The 18312-nt window shown below is 49.9% G+C and overlaps 1 protein-coding gene across 2 annotated transcripts; it reads left to right on the top strand.

Moving 5' to 3' along the window:
• Positions 1-323: 323 nt before the first annotated feature.
• ARK2C (arkadia (RNF111) C-terminal like ring finger ubiquitin ligase 2C) lies at positions 324-11727 on the top strand. 2 transcript variants are annotated; one of them, XM_037508576.2, is made up of 7 exons: positions 324-635; positions 2499-2609; positions 6041-6170; positions 7211-7315; positions 7618-7713; positions 9014-9120; positions 9622-11727. In XM_037508576.2, exons 1-7 carry the CDS (start codon positions 460-462, stop codon positions 9737-9739), a joined length of 843 nt encoding a protein of 280 aa, XP_037364473.1. In that variant the 5' UTR covers positions 324-459; the 3' UTR covers positions 9740-11727. The 2 variants fall into 2 exon arrangements, with proteins under 2 accessions (XP_037364473.1, XP_037364474.1); XM_037508577.2 differs by lacking the exon at positions 2499-2609 and having other exon boundaries at positions 470-635.
• Positions 11728-18312: the final 6585 nt, after the last annotated feature.

Raw genomic sequence — 18312 nt, 5'->3', positions numbered from 1 at the left:
AAATCTCCCCCAACAAGTGTGTTAATTTTTAAAAAAGAACCTTATCTTTTCATTAAAGGACGCACTCCCTGCCCTCCAACACACACACACACACACACAGACACAGAGCTTTTCCTTGGCAGTAGTAAAGATGACCACAGGCATAAAAGTGATAACATTTCCATGCTCCACGAAAGGTCTTGAGTTTCAGCAGCTGCTGGCTGCCCCCCCACACACACACCCAGGGAGGGTGGGGCAGGGACGGGGCCCTGGGGGTGACCTTAGGGGATGGGAGCAGTGCTGGTCCTCAAGGCGGTCTTCTCTGCCCTTACCTCTCCAGGTGCCCCCTTTCAAAGGTCTCAGCATCCTCACGCTACCTCCTGCCGCCACTTCCACCTGGGCCCCCCGCAGCCGCAGCAGCTCGCTCCCGACTTCCCCCTGGCCCACCCGGTGCAGTCGCAGCCAGGCCTCAGCGCCCACATGGCCCCGGCCCACCAGCACAGCGGCACCCTGCACCAGTCGCTGACTCCGCTGCCCACCCTGCAGTTCCAGGATGTCACAGGTCCCTCCTTCCTACCTCAGGCCCTGCACCAGCAATACCTCCTGCAGCAGCAGCTCCTGGAAGCCCAGCACCGCAGGCTTGTCTCGCACCCCAGGTGAGTGGGACCAGGGTGGGGTCAGTGCTTGTCTCTGTCCAGCGGCAGGGTCAGCGGTCACCAAGTGAGTCTCTGCAGGGGGCAGCTTTTGCTCCAGTTAATGACAACCCTTTCCAGGCAGTGAGCGCTGCCTTGCCCCAAGGGGGCCTTTCCGGATCTAAGGGATGTCCCTCTCCTGCAGTGCAGGAAAGGGGCAGGGTATCTGGCGGTCTAGGATGCTCACCCTGCACTTTAGCAGAGTGTGGGAGATTTGAGTAAAGGGTCCCTCATCTCCTTTCTAGCCTCCTGATGACCGTGTTCTAACATCCAAGATCCCTAAGGGATACTAAAGACATGAGTGGGTCACCCGGCCCTCAAAGAGCCCAGGCTGGTTGGGGACACCAGCTATGAAGCAAATGGGGAACAAAAGTAGGCAAAACTGATGCTGATCAGATGGATCTGTAGCAGCTGTGGGGCCCTGAGCAAGTCACTTCACTTCCCTGACTGTCAACTGTCAAGAAATGAAATCGAACTAGATCAGTGCTTCCCAAACTTTTTGTCTTGGGACTCTTTCTATTCTCAAAAATTATGAGGACTACAGTAGTCTCTATTTATGTGGATTATGACTATTAGAAATTAAAACTGAGAAATTTAAAATATATCTGTCAGTTCATTTTAAAATGGTTATAAGCTCATTATATGTTAACACCAATAATACATTTTTTTTTTTTAAATACAAATAAGTCTTTTTTTTTTTTTTTTTTTAAGATTTATTTATTTATTTATACAAGCACTGGGTACAGTCAGAAGTACGGGAGGGTGAGAGAATTCACCAGAGCCAGAGCGGGGAGCAGAGCAGGCAGAAGGACCGAAGTACACTGCTGAGGGGAGCAGCGGGCGGCAGGAGAGGTCTGCGCGCCATGTGGGACCCTCCTCTGGTGGCCGGGGAGCGAACCGGCGCCGCAGAGGCTTCGGGCAGCTTCGCAACCCAGCGCTCAACCGCTGCGCCACCGGGGAGGCCCACCAATAATACATTTTTTAAAAAAATAGCTATATATAAATGCAGTAGGAACTTAAAAAAAAAAAACATTTGCAAATCTCTAATGCTTGGCTTAATAAGACAACAGAGTTCTCATGCCTGCTTCTGCAGCCAGTCAGTTGCAAGATCACATGTCACATTTTTCTGGAAAACTGCACAGTTCACTTGTGAGAGAATGATCAAATAAAACCATGGTATTATTAGGAAAATAGTCTTGACCCCACAAGCCCCATGAAGGGGCCTGGGGATTTACAGGGGTTCTTGGGGCACACTTTAATAATCACCAGTCTAAATAATCCCTAAGACTTAGGCATTCATGACTGTAGAGGTTGGGATAGAAGGTGAGGATTGTAGGTCAGAGAGTGGAGAAGTTATGATCTGGAATGTTCATGGAGGTCTTCTTGGAGGAGGTGGACTTTGAACTGAGCCACAAAAGCTGGGAAGAGTGTGGAGAAAGGTAGAGATGAGCACGGTAGGAGCAGAGGGGCTGCACAGAGGTGGGAGAGCCTGTAGGCAGCAGACCTGTGTGACTTGAAGACAGTCTACCCAGGACAGAAGGGAAGTAATAGGAGAAGGAGCAGAGCAGGTGAGACAGTTTGGGTAAGACACAGGGTAAGACCTGATGCAGACACACCAGGGAGAGGCCTCAGTATAGAGGCAGTCCCACGACAGCAGGAATATATGCATTATTGGCGGTTGCCCAATAATCTTGGAGCATAACTTCTTTGGAGTTTGGGAAGAGGGGCAAAACCCACAACTCTGTAGGCTCTGGGCTCACACTGACTGGGGTTGCTCGATGCTCCTGGGAGCCCCTGAACCCATGGACCCTCCTTCTCTCTGAGCAGGCGGAGTCAGGAGCGTGTGTCTGTCCACCCCCACCGCCTCCACCCCAGCTTTGACTTCGGCCACCAACTCCAGACACCTCAGCCCAGGTATCTGGCTGAGGGTACTGACTGGTGAGTCTATGGGGTCCCTATGGAAGGGAGGGGAGAAAGGAGGAGGGTCTTGCCTGACCCATGGAGTTCCTGTTTCCTTCACTTGAATGTGCAAGAGGCCTAGTCTTTAAGCCTCTTCCCTCAGCTAAACCCCATGCCCCAAAAAGGCCCCTACTGGCTGTGGTTCCTGCAGTGAATTCATATGTGTCTGGGTGTCCTCATGTGTCCAATCTGTGGCTCAGTATGCATGATCCTGCAAGGGGAGAGGGAACAGGTATACAAACACCTCCCAAGTTCAATGAGGTGTGGGAACCAGTGGTCAGCCCCTGGGGGGAGGGCAGACAGGAGGGCCTCAGGAGCTAGGGTAGTCAATGAAGGCTTCCTGGAGGTGGTGCATCTCAAGAGTTCACGGAGAAGAGTCTGGGCATGCAGGCAGGGCAGTGTCAGGTGGGGTTGGGGTAGTGTAAACACCTCAAGAGAAACCTAAAGAATGTAGACAGAGCTGGCTGGGTTGGAGGTAAGGACTCGGGAGAGCAGCTGGGGAGGTAGAATGAGGGTTTCGTTGTGGTGTTGTAGGCATCAGGCCCACAATCTCTTGCACTCAGGGCAGAGGTCTTTGGTGCTCTGGGATGCAGTGTTGCTGGGTTTTAGACCCTTTGTCCCACCTAACTCACTGGTTCTAGCTCGGGAGAGGCTGATCTATAAACTAGGGTCAGATGTGAGCACTCTAACATGCGAAAAAGACTTGCCAGTTTCTGAAGTGTTTAGAAGTAAAGGGCATCATGCCTGCAGCTAATTTTAAATAGTTCAGAAAAATTATCCAGGGGGGAAGTGCGTGTGTAGGTATCTGGAGAAAGAGAGAGAGAGAAGGAAATAGAAATGCAGTAAAATAGGAAAACATTTATACTTGGGGACTGTGGGTGAAGGGTATCCAGGAATTTTTATGCAGTCCTTGCAACTTAGAGGTCAGGAAGATTTTTTTAAGAATGTAGAAACAAACCAACAAAAAACCTCAGTGGTAACGGATGGACTGTTTAAGAGGACAGACATGCAGTGCAATTATTTTTCAGCAACTGGTTTAGTTGAGGATTGCTTTGGAAACAGCCCTGGACTGGATACCTAGGAATGACTCAATCGGATAGTTCTGCTTGATTGGATGCTAAAGATGCTACTAGTTGGGGAAATAGCCATTTTAACACATCCCGATGTCTCCTCTGCTGGTTCTCAGGTACACTCCCTGTTAGATTGAACAGTCCCTTAAAAGAGAGAAAGCACTACAGCCAACTTCAGCCCAGCCTTTTTCTAATTAGCAGATTCAAATTAAGAAGATTTAATTGCGGTTTGGATTTGAAATCTGTCCCTCAGCAGTCAAGTCAATCTAATTTAATTCAGTTCAGCACATCAGAGCACCAGGGCCCTGGCACTCGGCTGAGTGATTTGAATAAACACGGGCATCGCGGCAAATGGGACTGCACAGGTGACATAGGTGAAAGTCGCCCTGGAGAGATGCCAGGAGGAGTGGTGCCGGTGTTAGCCCTGCCTCACCTTTCTTTCTTTGGTCAATATCCTCCTCCTTGATCATTTCAAGCGCGGTGTACCTGACCCCTGCTTACACAGAGAGACCCCAGGAACTGGACTGTGCCCCACCTGGGGGTGCTGGGAGGTCCCTACCCTAAGAGGCCCCTACCCTGAGTCCTGTCAGGGTATACCCAGGGCCCTTCCTGCCTGTCCTGTCCCTACTTTCCAAGTAAGAAGCTCTTTGCAGAGGAGGAGGTGACAATTTCTCCTCCCTTGTAATTAGCTCTGTTCCAGCAAGGGCCAGCCTAGCAGCGACAAGGAAGGGAACATTTCTAATTGTGATGATGCATACTATTCCCCACCCCTCTTTTCCAAAGAGGACTCTTCAGCCAGGAGACAGGCAGTCTGGAAATTAGATTACAGGGGATGTATGACTGATGGGCTGCCCTCACCCTCTGCAAAGAGCTCTAGGAGGAAGGGGGAGGGGAGAGTGTGTCTGTGCCCCTCCTCCCTTTTCTTTTGAGAACCACTGGAAACCACTAAATTCTGTCCTAAGTCGTTCCAGAAATGGAGCTGAAGGCCACAAGGCAGTGGGCATTTTGGAGGCCAGCTTCCCTGGAAGAATGTAAGGGTCTATGGAACAATCAGACCCCCACCCCTTCAAGACCACTGCCAGGGGAAAATCAGGTTCAGTTTGATGATGAGACACAATGGATACAAATTGTGCACTGAGGCAATCCATGAGAAATCTCCAGGCAGCGTTCTGGGTAACCCTGTATCTTTAGGTCTGGGGAGCATTTCTGTGACCCCTTTGGAAACTCCTCCAGGTTCTCATGGGTTGGTGGCAACAGCAGACAAGTGGGAGCTGCTGCTTCTCCAGGGGTAAATGTGTCCTCGGGGCAACACCCCGCCCCCCACCCCCCAGGCTTCTTTCTTTAGGTTCAGTGCAGCATCCCCTAGTAAGGATCCTTGTTCAGGAAGGAATATGCTGATGACATGCTCAGACGTGACCCCAGAGCCCAACTCCCCTCCAGTGGGCCAGACCATCCCTCACCTCTGAGGACCAAGGTGCTTTGCTTCCCAAAGCAGCATGCTTGGATTCGGGGCCCACTGCTCACGTTCCTTGGGACTTCGCTTTTCAAAGAGTTCCTTAAACATCTCTTTTGCTTTGAATTTTTCCCTGAGGCTCCTGAGTAAATGTTAAGAATCAGAGCATCTGCCACATGCAGGTGCCCCCCCCACCCAGTGGTCCTTTCTCCAAGGCAGGACAAGGGGAGGCCTCTGCTATGCCTGCCAAGGGGCTAAGCTAGTGGATTTCCAGATGTGTTTCCAACTGGCTTCAAGAGTTTTTGTCTTTCCTTAATGACAGACTCATCAGAGTAGTTTCAGGGATTCAGGTTAACATATCTAAGAAATAGCAATATACATATATCATGGCATCATGGTTGGAAACAGAAATTCCCATAAATAATAGGAAATATATAACCCTACTGCTCTATTTAGATCTATAGTTCATAAATATAATTGTGAAACATATAAACATAATTCTATCCATGTAATTATATTTAAATGTATTTGTTGAAGAAATAGGGTGGTTTATTCTGCAGTTTCCTCTCATCTGTGTCTTGCTGGTTAGCCTCTGGTGACTATCTCCTGACCCACTCCATCCGGTGTTTTAGGGATGGGCTTTGTCTTGGGATGGAGCTTTGGTGCAGTAGTTTCCAGAAGTTTTGTGGGGCCTAGACCTTGCAGAGGCCTCTCTCTTCAAGTCTCTGTTTCCTTTGCTCTAAAGACGGGGAGGCTTAGGGGTCGAGTCTGTGAGGCACTGGCAGCTGTAACCCTCATGCCAATGTGTGGGCTGGGAGCCTGAGGTCCTGCTGTCGGTTGACAGCTGAGTCACCTCAGCCTGTGATTCACGTGGCCTGTTCCTGCAGGGATCTCAGCGTGGACGCTGGCTTGAGTCCTGCCCAGTTCCAGGTGCGGCCCCTCCCCCAGCACTATCAGCATTACCTAGCGACTCCTCGAATGCACCACTTTCCCAGAAACTCCTCCTCCACGCAGATGGTGAGTGAAAAGGCTCTGCCAGGAAGCTTCCTCACTTTTTGCCAACAGCAGGCTGAGGCCTGCGGTTTTTCCTAATCCCGAGTCGGGGCTCCCCTGTGTCCTATTCCCCTGTGCCTGTGTCCAAACCCCCATGTACCCTCATCTCCTTATTTGTAAGATGAGAGAAATCTCTGAAGTTCTTATCAGCTCTAAGGGTATGCGGTTTGCATTATAAAGCACCATCTCCTAAGAAATTAAGTTAGCAGTTATTGAGCACTTAATGCATACCAGGCACTGTCAAATAGTTTGCATATCTAAGATATGCATGTTTAAGCTTCTCATAACCCCACATGAAAGATTATTACCCTCATCTTGAAAATCTGCAAAATGAAGCATGGAAAGTTTAACTAACTGGCTCAGTCATGCAATGAGTAAATTGAGGAGCAAAGGGGAAAATCTGTCCCCTGTGATGCAGAGCCAGGTCTGGGAGAGGTGAGTGAGCAGGGCCAGGCTAGTCAGTACAGGTCAGATCCTTCACTTTATTTAAAAATCATCATATTTTATTTGTTAGGGATTATTTGCATTAATCTTTTCTTTAATTGTGTAAAATACTTTACCTTGAGTCTTTTAGTTTAATGCCCTCATATGCCCTATCCAGGCCCCAGCCCCAGCTCTGGGGTAGCACAGAGTAGAGCAAGGAGTGGACTCTGCCACCCAGTGTGGCTTTGAGATCCTGCATCTGCCACTTGCTTGTATAACTTGAGCCCTTTGCTTAATCTAGTTATGTCTTATTTATCCTGTCAGCAACACGAGGGTAGTAGTTGTACCCACATTATACATCAGATAATTGACTTAGAGCAGCACCAGCCAGGGAAGAAAGCCCAGTCAGATTAGCTGTTACTTTATTGATGCTGTTATTCTTTCTGGGGCTGAGGAGGAGGATGAAAGAGAGAGACATGGGGATAAGAAAGCTAGCGCTCATGTGCTGCAGGGTAGTTAGGAGAGGAAGCAACGACATTTGTGAACTTTGAATCCAGCCTGAAGCATTTTCTCCCCAACAGGTCGTCCATGAAATCCGAAACTACCCTTACCCTCAGCTTCACTTCCTTGCTCTCCAGGGTCTGAACCCCAGCAGACACACCTCCGCCGTGAGGGAGAGCTATGAGGTAGGCCTCCCTGTCTGGGACTCCTCCTGCCAGCCTGGTTCCTACCTGTTTGGGAGAGGTACCATAGTTGCTCATTTTCCTCCTCCACGGCTAGGGCGAGCATAGGTGGATGTGGGGAGCCCCAGAGTTGACAGTAAGAGAGAAAAAGGCAGGGAGTAGAGATATCTTGGTGCTTTGCTCAGACCAGTTCTTCCCAATGGCTCTGTGAATGCTTGCTGCTAACACCTTTCAGGGTCCATCATCCTTGGTGTGTGTGTGTGTGTGTGTATGTGTATGTGAACATCCACGTTTTTCTTTTTCAGGAGCTGCTGCAGCTTGAGGACAGGTTGGGAAATGTGACTCGGGGAGCTGTACAGAACACCATTGAGCGGTTCACCTTCCCCCATAAGTATAAGAAGGTGAGTCTGCCAGCAGGTCGATCTGCATAGTTGGGGGCTAGAGGGTTCAGATCATCTAGTTGACCTTGGCTCCGTTGTCCATTGAGGACTCAGACCAAAATCTGGATGGCTTTGCTCTGGTTAGATGCTGCAGAGCTAAGATACCTCCCAGGGCCTCTCCTTTGCTGCTGCCAAGGAACTCCAGGACTTAGAATCAGGGACAGGAGTGGGGAGACCTTCCATGTTGGGCTGGCCCTCAGGTCAAGGTCATTCCCTGGTGGTCTTCATTTTGTGACTCTTCAGGTTATCTTTCAGCAAAATGACGTTTAAGTCTGCTTATCCCAGAAGAGGGAACAGTAAGTAAAGGTCTCTCCCATGGGTATCACCAGACTGTTCTCTGCACGGTGTGGAGATGGGAACAAGAAAGGTAGACTAATTTCATTCCCTGATTCCATCTCTCCCCCAACCTCCGACCCCCAACCAGAACACTAATTAAGCATCACTGATGTGCTTTGTACCCTAAAGAAGAGTAAGCCACACTTCACACCATCATGGAACTTGAAACTTTGTACATAGTGGTAAACTTTTCAAATAATTATTGTAGAATTTAAAACAGGACAATTAAAACCAACAAGTATTAACAGAGTGCCTGCATTGATGTCTGACCTCATGTTGGAACTAGTACCTATCGTAAAAGAAACTTTTGGACAGAAAGAGATATCCAACCATATAAAACAACAGTGTGATACAAATTACGAAAGTTAATGACAGGTTGAGGAGTTTTGCCTTCATCTAAAAATGAGTGAATCAGTGAATAGACAATAGTTGAGAGGAAGGAAGTGGAGGAGGGGGGAAAGCTGGGAGAGAGGGAGGCAGAAAGGCAGAAAGAAGCACCTGGGCCTGCAAATGGAGCGAGGGAGAAGCCTGGAGGCAGGGATTTAGGCTGGAAGGGGTATAAGGAAGAGTGAACAAAAGGGGTGGGGGAAGCAGTTTATGCAGAGCCATTGTTTTGCAAAGGATTGTTGCATTTGGTACCCAATTCTTCCCCAAATTCTAGCCCCTGGGAAAGTGTAAGTTTAGCTTGGAAGCAAAAATAAAGTCCAGTTGGTCTCTTCCTCACTTGACAAGCTCTCTTTCCTGCTGGAAGGGGGAGGACTTGGGGAGAGTCAGGGAGAAGATCTGAGAAGAGCACAGAAGTCTGAGCATTATTAGGAGCTTAAAAGAGATTGACTCATTGGGGAAGGGGCTGCAAGGGGCGGAGTGGAGGCTGTGGATGAAAGACATGGCCACCAGGTGATCAATGCTCCTCTGCTTCTCCCAGCGAAGACCGCAGGATGGCAAGGGCAAGAAGGAAGACGGGGAGGAGTCAGACACAGATGAGAAATGCACGATCTGCCTGTCTATGCTGGAAGACGGAGAAGATGTGAGGTAGGAGGCCGGCCTCTTCGTTCCTCTCTCTTCCCTCGCAGGCACTGGCAATCATTTAGGAGCACTATGTCTGGTGTGAGCATGCTTGTGACTTGTGTGTGTCTGTGCTGAGTGTGTGTGCTTAGTGTGCCGTAGTGTGCTTCTTGGTTGCACTAGGGAGGTGGGATATGGGATGTTCTAGATGTGTGGTGGCCAGGCAGTTGAACTTGTGCATGCAAAGCATAGAGAACAGTGTAGTATTTGGCTTGAGTGGGTCTAAAATCGCCATGACTTTGTTTCAGGTTGATATGAAAAGGCTTCCTGGAGGAGGGGGCCTTGGGGACCTACTCCCTGTCACCAGCTCCCTTCCCATCCACACTCTTGCCAAGATCCTCTTTGGACGATCCCCCAGGGGTCCCGGCTGTGTGTCTCCTGGCCGCAGCGTAGCCAGCATCCCTTGGCTCCTGGTGCAGCTCCAGGGAGTCCCCACACTGTTCCTCTGAGTGTGTTTCTCTCTTCCAGGCGTCTTCCCTGTATGCATCTCTTCCACCAGCTGTGCGTGGACCAGTGGCTCGCCATGAGCAAGAAATGCCCCATCTGCCGAGTGGACATTGAGACACAACTGGGAGCCGACAGCTGAGGGAGGAGTTAGCCAGTGGACGCCCCATTTTCCTTCACCAGGTCCCCCCCACGGCCATAGCCCTTGCAGCCAAACTTTGCCTTCTGAGCCATTTGATGTAGAGGAAAAGCCTGCAAGCACATTTTGTGGAAAGAGGAGTTGGTGGTGTCAGTGTCGGAGGGAGAGGAGGGGCCGGGGAGGACGCGCCATCGGGAATGGTCAGGGCCCCTTCACCTCGCCCGCTGCGCAGAGGGCGGGAGCTGGCCGGAGCAGGGGCGGGAGGGGGGCCCACGCTGCTGAGAATCCAGATGTGATCCTGAAGGTCCTAGCTGATCGACCAGCCCCTCAATCCTGTCCTTCGAAGGATTGTATATATACCTCTCGACCACGTAGAAACCATGTAGGGGTCTCTAGCTATTTCTGTGGATGGCAGCCGGAGCATGTTAGCTTAAGAAAAATGTCGTGTGTGGTGCTCTAGTCATCTTGTGGTGGACATGTCGCTATTACCGAATTCGCACCAAATATTTCTCATTGAGTTTCTTGTTTTGGTGCCTGACTGAACCCAACCAACGACAGCCCAAATCTTCCCGTCTTTATGAGAGGAAAGGAAAAAGGAATCGAAGGTGGAAAAAAAAAAAGCCAAATCCTGTTTACGGTGAAAAGGATGATTTTTTTTTTCACCCAGGTTGGGAGGCGGGAGGGGGGTGTCTCGTTTTGTCCTTGGTTTTGTTTTCTCCTTAGCTTTTGTTTTTCTCATGTTTACAGTGCACGGAGCATGGAGGGGGCATCTGGGAGAGGGAAGGCCTGGAGAAGGAGCAGGCAGGGGTCTTAGACGGGCCTCTGAGGGGCTCAGTCAAGGTTAGGAAGAGTTTGGGTAGGTGAAGGAGGGCGTTCTGGTTTGAAAGGGGGGCTTCCCAGTTCCAGGGCTCATTTCCTTGTTTCCAGCCATTCCTCCCACCCCAATTCCACAAGGAACCAGGGAGAGGTCAGTCTTCGGTTAGAGTTGCCCCCTTGTTCCTTAAAGCCAGGATGCCCCTGGTCATGCCAACTTCTTCCTCTCAGCTCTGCTCATGCCCTGTCACTAAGAGGCAATTTGGCCACTGCCTCCTTATGCAAAAAATTAGCCGGATGATAAAGACACAATAGTATAAGTAGTAGACATTTAGTCTTGGCCACGGCGTTCTCAGTTATTACACAGGGACTGACGTGAAGTCATGGGCCTTGAGAATGACCTTGAACTTCCTTTAGGATGTCTTGGATCCTGATGGAGTTGCTCAGAGATGACCCTGGCCCTGAGACCACCTTGGCTGGGTTTGGAGGCTCTGCGTCCCTTGCCTCTTGCTCTTTGATATTCGTGGGCAAGTCCCTTTCTTTCTCTGTGCCTCAGTTTCCTTCCCCTTAGAGTGGGGAGAAATGACAGTGCATCCCCATTTCCACTTGCTCTACCTCACCTAGACGTCGTGAGGATAAATACTATCTGCCTGATGCATCCTATGCTCTCTCCTGGGAAGATCCTTGGGGTTTAGGGATAGGGGCTGGCAGGAGAGACAGATGTGGAAGTTCCCTGTGGTATCACAGTGTGTCTTTCTTCACCACCCCACATGTTCCTGAACCTTAAAGGGAACAGAGAGATGGGAGGACAGATGTATGGAGATGAGAAAAATCCACCAAATTCCAGCCCCAACCCAACTTCCTTTACCCACATGTGGAAAACAGCAGCTCACCTGGAATTCTGGTCTCTTCCTTTGCTCCCCACTCCTGTGCCTCATTTGCACTGCTCTCAAAGCCTATGATCCCAGGTCCCCCGCCTCCATCTCAAGGCTCTTATAATAACAGAAGACTAAGGAGCATAGGATTCTTATCACCTATCTGAAAAAATTCCATAAGGTTAAGGAAAGCTGAGTTTGCATTGCTGCTACAAAAGGATAAAACCAAGAGCAGCAGGTAAAATGCGTGGGGAAGCAGATTTGAGCTGAGGTGGGGTCTTCTGACACAACCAGGGCTGTGAGGAGTGGGTGGGGCTGCTCTGGGCTTCTAGTGGGAGGACCACTGGAGGCTTCTATGCAGACGAAGGTCTCTGTCAGGACCAGCACCCTGGTGCTCTGTAACAGTGACTGAGAGCACGCTGCTGCAGGTATTGGGAGAGGCCACAGCAAAAGCAACCCTTGAGGAGCTTCCCGTCTAGGTGAGGAACCCCAGGGAACAGAGTGGGATTTAAGCTCCTGGCAATGGGCACTACTTTGTTCAATTCACTGATGCCAGGCTATGAACAGCATCGCTAGGGCCAAAGGCACATCTTGCCAGTGGTGAAAGTACCTCTGAGCCTGGAGCTTCCTCGTAGCCTGGAGAGAAGCTGGGCATTTTCCCACCTCCCCCTGCTTTGCCCTGCAGGTAGCCAAGGTGGCTCAGGGAGGGCCACTCCCTCTTTGTCTCTGGTTTATCTTCTCTATGAGGTTGTCTTAAAGGCTAGCAGGTAGAAGGGGGTCAGCATGGAGGGCAGGCTGGAACAAGATCCGGTGTCTGGGGTGCTAGTGTTAGGTCTTCATGGAACGCTTGGGCCATGCTAGAACTCAGGTTCTGGGAGACCTGGTCTCTGGGCCTCAACACAAGGAGGTTGGGTTGGATGCTTGCTCAATTTCCCCCAACACCCACACTCTCTGATCCTCCCCAACATCAATATATCTTTCAAGTGGGTAGAGCTGTGTGCCCACTGAGCTGTTGAAAACGACCTTTTGTGGCACCAGCTTCTGTTTCAGGGGATGCAGTGGCTGCACACCCCTCCTCCTCCCAATTCTCTGCAGACTCCCTGGGTGCTCAGGCTTACAGACTGGGGCAGAGGGTCACCAGAGGCCACGGGATAGCCACCGACATTGGGGGTGGATCCTGAAGACCCCCCCCTCTGGAACCCTGTACTCCGCAGGTGGGCACAGGAGGTGAGCTGGACTAGGGCTCCTCTCAGCTCCTGACTTCCCCTGCAGGGCAGGCCCCTGGGTGAGAAGAGAGGGGAGGGGATCTGTGCTTCTGATCCCCTAAGAACCCCTCCCCACATTGGTCCAGGGCCTGGGAAGAGCAGAGAATAGGCAGGGTCTGGCCTCAGCATCTCACACCCACCATCTCCAGGAGGGGGGACCTGTTAGTTCTCCTTCTGCTCTACTCAAGGGACTCAGACCCTGTCTTGACTGAGACGCATGAGTGCCTTCTGGGGCGACAGCTGCCCCAGGATCCAAGTCGGGCCTCCTCCTAGCCGCTGCGCAGCCCTCACCGCCACGGGGCCCACCGAGGACGCCCATCCAGGAAACCCACGCCAGGACCCGCGTGGCGGGCAGAGGGCCCGGCGGGCGCGGGCCCCTCCCTCAGGCCCTGTCGCTCTTGCCCACCGCCTGTGGCAGGCCTCAAGAAATCAAGCTCCTCTCCCGGCCTCCGTGCAAGTATTCTTAACTCTTTACGCCTAATGAACAAGCACAGTTTTTTCAATGGTGAAGAAAAAGCACCAGATTTTTTTTTTTTTCCTGAAGAAATCCCCCAAGCCCGCCTGCCGGCGGGACAAACACTCCCCGCGTGGGGCTGTAGCAACGTCTGTCAGGTCCCCCCTCGTGTTTCATCTCCTGCGCGCGCGTAGAGCAAATGCTAGAGCGATTTCAGCTGATAGAAAAACAAAAATGAAAAAAAAAAAAACACAAAAAACAAAAAACATGGCACGTTGCTAGTTTACAGGGTTTTGTGAGTTTAAATGCCTTATATTTAACAATCATAATTTATGACTAACTTGTAGATATTGTGGGTTCTTATTTAATTATTTTTATAGTTGTTTTGCATTTTTAATTATAATTTATTTATTTAGAAAGGATACTAATTTTTTTTATTACTCCTATTACCTCATTTTGGCGTTGTTTCTGGGAGTGGAATGCTTTGCATGCATTGGTACGATGACAAACAACTACGAATACAAAAAAAAATTTTAAATAAAATTCCGCGAACTTTATTTCGTCCAAACTATCAGGGTGTGTGATTGCAAGCTGTCCTACTGTGGTGCTGGCCTCTTTGGATACATTCCATACGAAATGCAAACCTTTGATTCTGTATGCTGTGATCTAGTGAAAAACTCCAATATAGTGACTGTATTTAGCACATATATAAATATAATTTGCACTCGTCAGCTGACTGGGGTAATCCTTTCACTTGCTACCCTGGCTTCCCCCAGCTCCTCATCATCAACCTGTTTTTCCTTCTTCCTGAGCCCTCCCCACAACCTTAGCCCACCTCCCTCCATCCTGAGGAAGCTCTGGGGGCACTAGAGGCCACTCTCTCCACCTGGGGCCCAACGGAATTGGGTCCTTTGCACATGACTGGCAGGAGCATCCAAGAGCCTAAAAACCTGACTCGGCAGAGGCAGCTGGGACTGCTGTCAGGAAGCACAGGTTTTCGGGCCAGGCCTGCTGCAACTCCCATGAGACCTTGAGCAAGTCACCGGGTCTCCCCTAGTCTCCATTTTCTGGGTGAGGTTGAGAGAGATGAACTGGAGGATCTTCAGGGTCCCTCAGACTCAGAATGTAACAGATTTGGTGGAAGACCACCTGCTGTGCTAGCTCTCCTTGTGAGAGAAGTAAAGGCTGGACGGAAGGAAGGGGAGGAGAGGAAGAGAGAGAAAGCTGAGAATTCATCTGATGGGCTTGTGGGCAGGAGATATCCAGAGGGGCCTTTAACCCTTTGTGCGCAGCATCCTGCAGGTGGCAGGGAGGCAAGCCAGGTAGCGCACCCCTGGACACGGAGCGTGCTCTTTCACCAATTCTCACGGGTATTTGAGAGTGAGCTGAAATCTGTAGCCTGTTCACTATGAGGATGGGGTAGCAGAACACAAACCCCAAGATGCAGTTTTTGGGATGGGCGCCCCTGTTCTTCCACCTTGACAACAGATTGGGACACAGGTCTTGGCCTCACGGTCTCTCATCCCCAGCATCTCATCCGTCACCCTCTGCCATTGCTCCCTGGGGGCTGTGGGCAGGACAGGGGCTGGGCTTCAGTTCCACAGCTTGAGAAGAGTGCGAGGGAGGGTCTGGGGCGGCAGCGGTGTCGAGGACTGGGAGCCATGAGTCCAGATGCCTTGAGCCAAAAAGGAGATAGAGGAGGTCCCCGAGGAGCCCCTGAGCATGCCGGGCCCCTGGTCAGAAGTGCCTGTGCTCTCTGCATGTCCCTCCTTCCTGCCTTTCCTTCCTTTCCAGCTCACCCTTCCCTCCTGCCTCTTGACATCACTGCCTTTGCCTGGTGGAGAAGTCCACCCTCCACATGAGGCCCCCTGGGATGGTGCTGATGGGGGAGGAAGCAGAGGCCCAATTCACTACACTGCCTGGCCAGGCTGGGTCGTGCATGGTCCCCACGCTGTGCAGGATCCCTAAGCCCCAACTTTGCTCTGGCTGGACAATGGGTCCTCTTCCCTGGGCTTTCCTGCCTGCTGCCTGCCCAGCTTCCCCTTCTGCCTCTGACCTGGAGTCTTGCTCTTCTACTTTCCTTGCAGATGGCCTGTGGAGTTGACCCCCGGGACACATGGCCACCACACTGGCAGACACTGCCCCTTGGCAGGGCTCCTGGACAGACATGCCTTATGCTGCTCTGCAGGGTCAGAGGGGGGAGGGGCCCTTTGCCCTTGCTGGCCTGTGCCCCCACCCCTCCTCACCCCAGCCTTCCTCTTCCCCAGCCCCACCCCTGGCCTTGGCTGTGGCTCATTTCTCAGCTATGGAGCCAGCTGCACAGGTCCTTCAGGGGGTAATTTGGTTGCCCCTGGTAAGTGAAAGGATTATCCTCAGTGTTGATTGTCCTTTTTTGTAATCCTCCTGCTGTTCTGTTCTGTTGTGCTGTGCAACATTTTGCTACATAGACTATTTTATAGCAGAAAGCTAGAAGAATATTTATTATGAATATTAAAGCAATAGTGCATCAATGAAAAGGCGGAGACATTAGGAATTGTGTAAATGCTTAGATTCACTTTTGGTGGATTTTTTGTACTTTATTTATAACTAATAAAAATGAACTGCATTGCTAACTACACCTCACTTGTGCAGGGTGCTTATTTCGATGCATACCCAAGACATGTCCAGAGAAACTCTGGCTTTGTCTGAGATGTGGGGTAACGTCAATTATCTTACCCACGTTCTTCATCCTCTCCCCATCTTTCACCTGTTTGTTTCCCTTCCCCCCGCCCCTTCTCCAGTTCCTTGCCCCTTTGCTCCCCAACTCTTCTTCCAGCACCTCCTCCCTCTCTTCTGTTATTTTTTCGTTATCTAGCTCTCTCTTCTCTTATTTATTATTCTTTCTTATTTCTTTGTCTCTCAAAGTATCTGTTCAGTGCTGAGGATTAGCCATCTAAGTAACCTGTTTCCTGAACTTCAGTTTATGGCTCTTAAAGGGCAAAGTCCTCAGTTTTGACCCATTTTCCAATGTAACCTGTTGTGATTTGAACTGGAGGACTCCTCAGTTTCTCTGTAGGAGAGAAGGAATTTGATTTCCACAGCTGGTGTGGATTTCTTGCCTAGAATCTGTTCTCAGGTTGTGGGTCAGTGAACTGAAAAATTGCTCTCTCCCATAAACTGCAAATAGAGCCCATGTTAATGAAATTTTAAAAAATAGTAATAAGCTTAATTACTAGAGCAGTGTCAGGTTTATAGAGAAGTAAACAGCAAGTACTGAAAATTCCTATTACTCTGGTATCACTACCCAGTTTCCCCTATTATTCCCATCTTGTCTTAGTGTGGTGCCTTTGTTATAATCATGAGCCAATATTGATGTATTATTATTAGCTAAAGTCCATAGTTTACATTAGGTTCATGAATATTTAAAGCCCCAGCTCTTAATGAAGTGGAATCACCTGAAATGGTAGGTGTAGCTTTCCACATATTTCTACTCATGTTTCTGGGACCAGGAACCAGGGGTCCTCATCCTTGCCCCGCCACTAGCCAGCATGTGGCTGTGGGGTGGACGCTTCCTTTGCTGATTTTGCCAACTGTAAAAATATGGATGTTAGTACTAGACCCCTCTCAGTTCTTAGATTCCAGAGGTCTTTGTTTACAGACCCTGCCTCCTGCTGTTATCCTTGTCTATTTAGTTGCTGCTTATACTTACAATGGAGGTGATCCTGGAGGAGAGGCCTGGGCTATTTTTGGGGTGGGGAGAAGGGTCTGGAGGAATAATTCTCTGCCTCCTTAACAACAGGCAGCCTTCCTAATCGCCACCTGCCTCCCCACCTTTCTATTGCAGTGCCCAGAAGTAGAGGGATTTCTCAGCAAACATCTGGTTCACATTGTTTCAGGCTTGTGACTTCCTGGAACCATGACGATCCTTCAGGAGCCTAAGGAGGAACAGAGTTTGTTTGTGTTTGTCAGGGTTCTCAGGAAAAAGAACCAATAAGGCATGTGCAAGTGTGTATACACACACACGTACATATACTTTCATACCGGCACACACACACACAGAGCAGTAGATCCTCAAATCACCTCCTTCCATGATAATATCGAGAAAAGAACTCCCAGCTGATATTGAAGGAAACTAAGTTATCCAAGGACCTGCATAATTTACACATTTCCTCACTAAAGTTACAGTTTCTGAGAACCTATTAAGATTAAATGAGGACTCAAATATACATTTGTAGACATAGACGTATTGTGATATTGTGAAGAAAATTAGTCCACGTAATTATGGAGACTGAAGAGTCCCCCAGCCTTGTGTCTGCAAGCTAGAGACCAGGGAAGCCAGTGCTGAAGTTCCAGTCCAACTGTGGAGGCCTGACAACCAAGGTAGAAGACCAAGGTCCAGCTCAAGTGGGGGGAGGTGGGGCAGGAAGGGCATAAATTCTCCCTCCTCTGCTTCCTGTTCTATTTTGGCGCTGTAGGCATTCAATGGGGCCCGCCCACATCAGGGAGGGCCATCTACTAAGTCCATAGACTCGAATGCTGCTCTCATCAGGACATGCCCTCACAGATACACCCTGAAACAATTTTTAGTCAGCACACCCTGTGGCCTGATACATGAGGTTAGCCATCTACTCTTCTCACCTCTCCTCCAGGCCCTCAGGTGCCCCCCGGGGGAGTCATCCTCCTTGCAGCCTCAGTCCCACAACCTGGTCCCACATCCTGCAATAGGACACCTCGCTGCTTCATCCTTCAGGAGCATCCATTTGTTTTCTCTGCATGCCACAAGTAAGTGAAATCATAGGGTGTTTGTCTTTGTCTGGCTTATTTCACTGAATATAATACCCTCTAGGTCTACCATGTTGCAAAGGGCAGTATCCCACCTTATTTTTTTTAGCTGTATAATCTCTCTCTCTCTCTCTCTCTCTCTCTCTCTCTGTCTCTCTCTCTCCATCATCTACCACATCTTTTTTTTTTTTTTTACTCCATTTATCAGTTGATGGGCAATTAGGTTGTTTCCAATTCTTAACTATTGTAATTATTGCAACAGTAAACGAGGGGACCTCCCATTTCTTGCTTTCTCCCAGCACTCTCCAGTGCTCAGTCTTCTCTTCCTGGGAAATAGAGACAAGCGCCTTGGCTTGCCAGCGCATTTTCCTTTTCCCGCTCTCGGTTGCCCTCAGTGACTTGCCCTCC

The sequence above is a fragment of the Talpa occidentalis genome, unplaced genomic scaffold, assembly GCF_014898055.3.
Source record: "Talpa occidentalis isolate TD23 unplaced genomic scaffold, MPIMG_talOcc4v2.1 talOcc4.13, whole genome shotgun sequence".
Lineage (NCBI taxonomy): Eukaryota > Metazoa > Chordata > Mammalia > Eulipotyphla > Talpidae > Talpa > Talpa occidentalis.
This window is presented reverse-complemented; position numbering and strand designations above follow the sequence as displayed.

Excerpts from the sequence above, each read along its gene's own strand:
- ARK2C (XM_037508576.2), top strand. The coding sequence starts at position 460 with ATGGCCCCGGCCCACCAGCACAGCGGCACCCTGCACCAGTCGCTGACT. Across the intron at positions 2,610-6,040 it reads CTGGCTGAGGGTACTGACTG|GGATCTCAGCGTGGACGCTG; the intron begins GTGAGTCTATGG and ends CTGTTCCTGCAG. Across the intron at positions 7,714-9,013 it reads TCCCCCATAAGTATAAGAAG|CGAAGACCGCAGGATGGCAA; the intron begins GTGAGTCTGCCA and ends TGCTTCTCCCAG.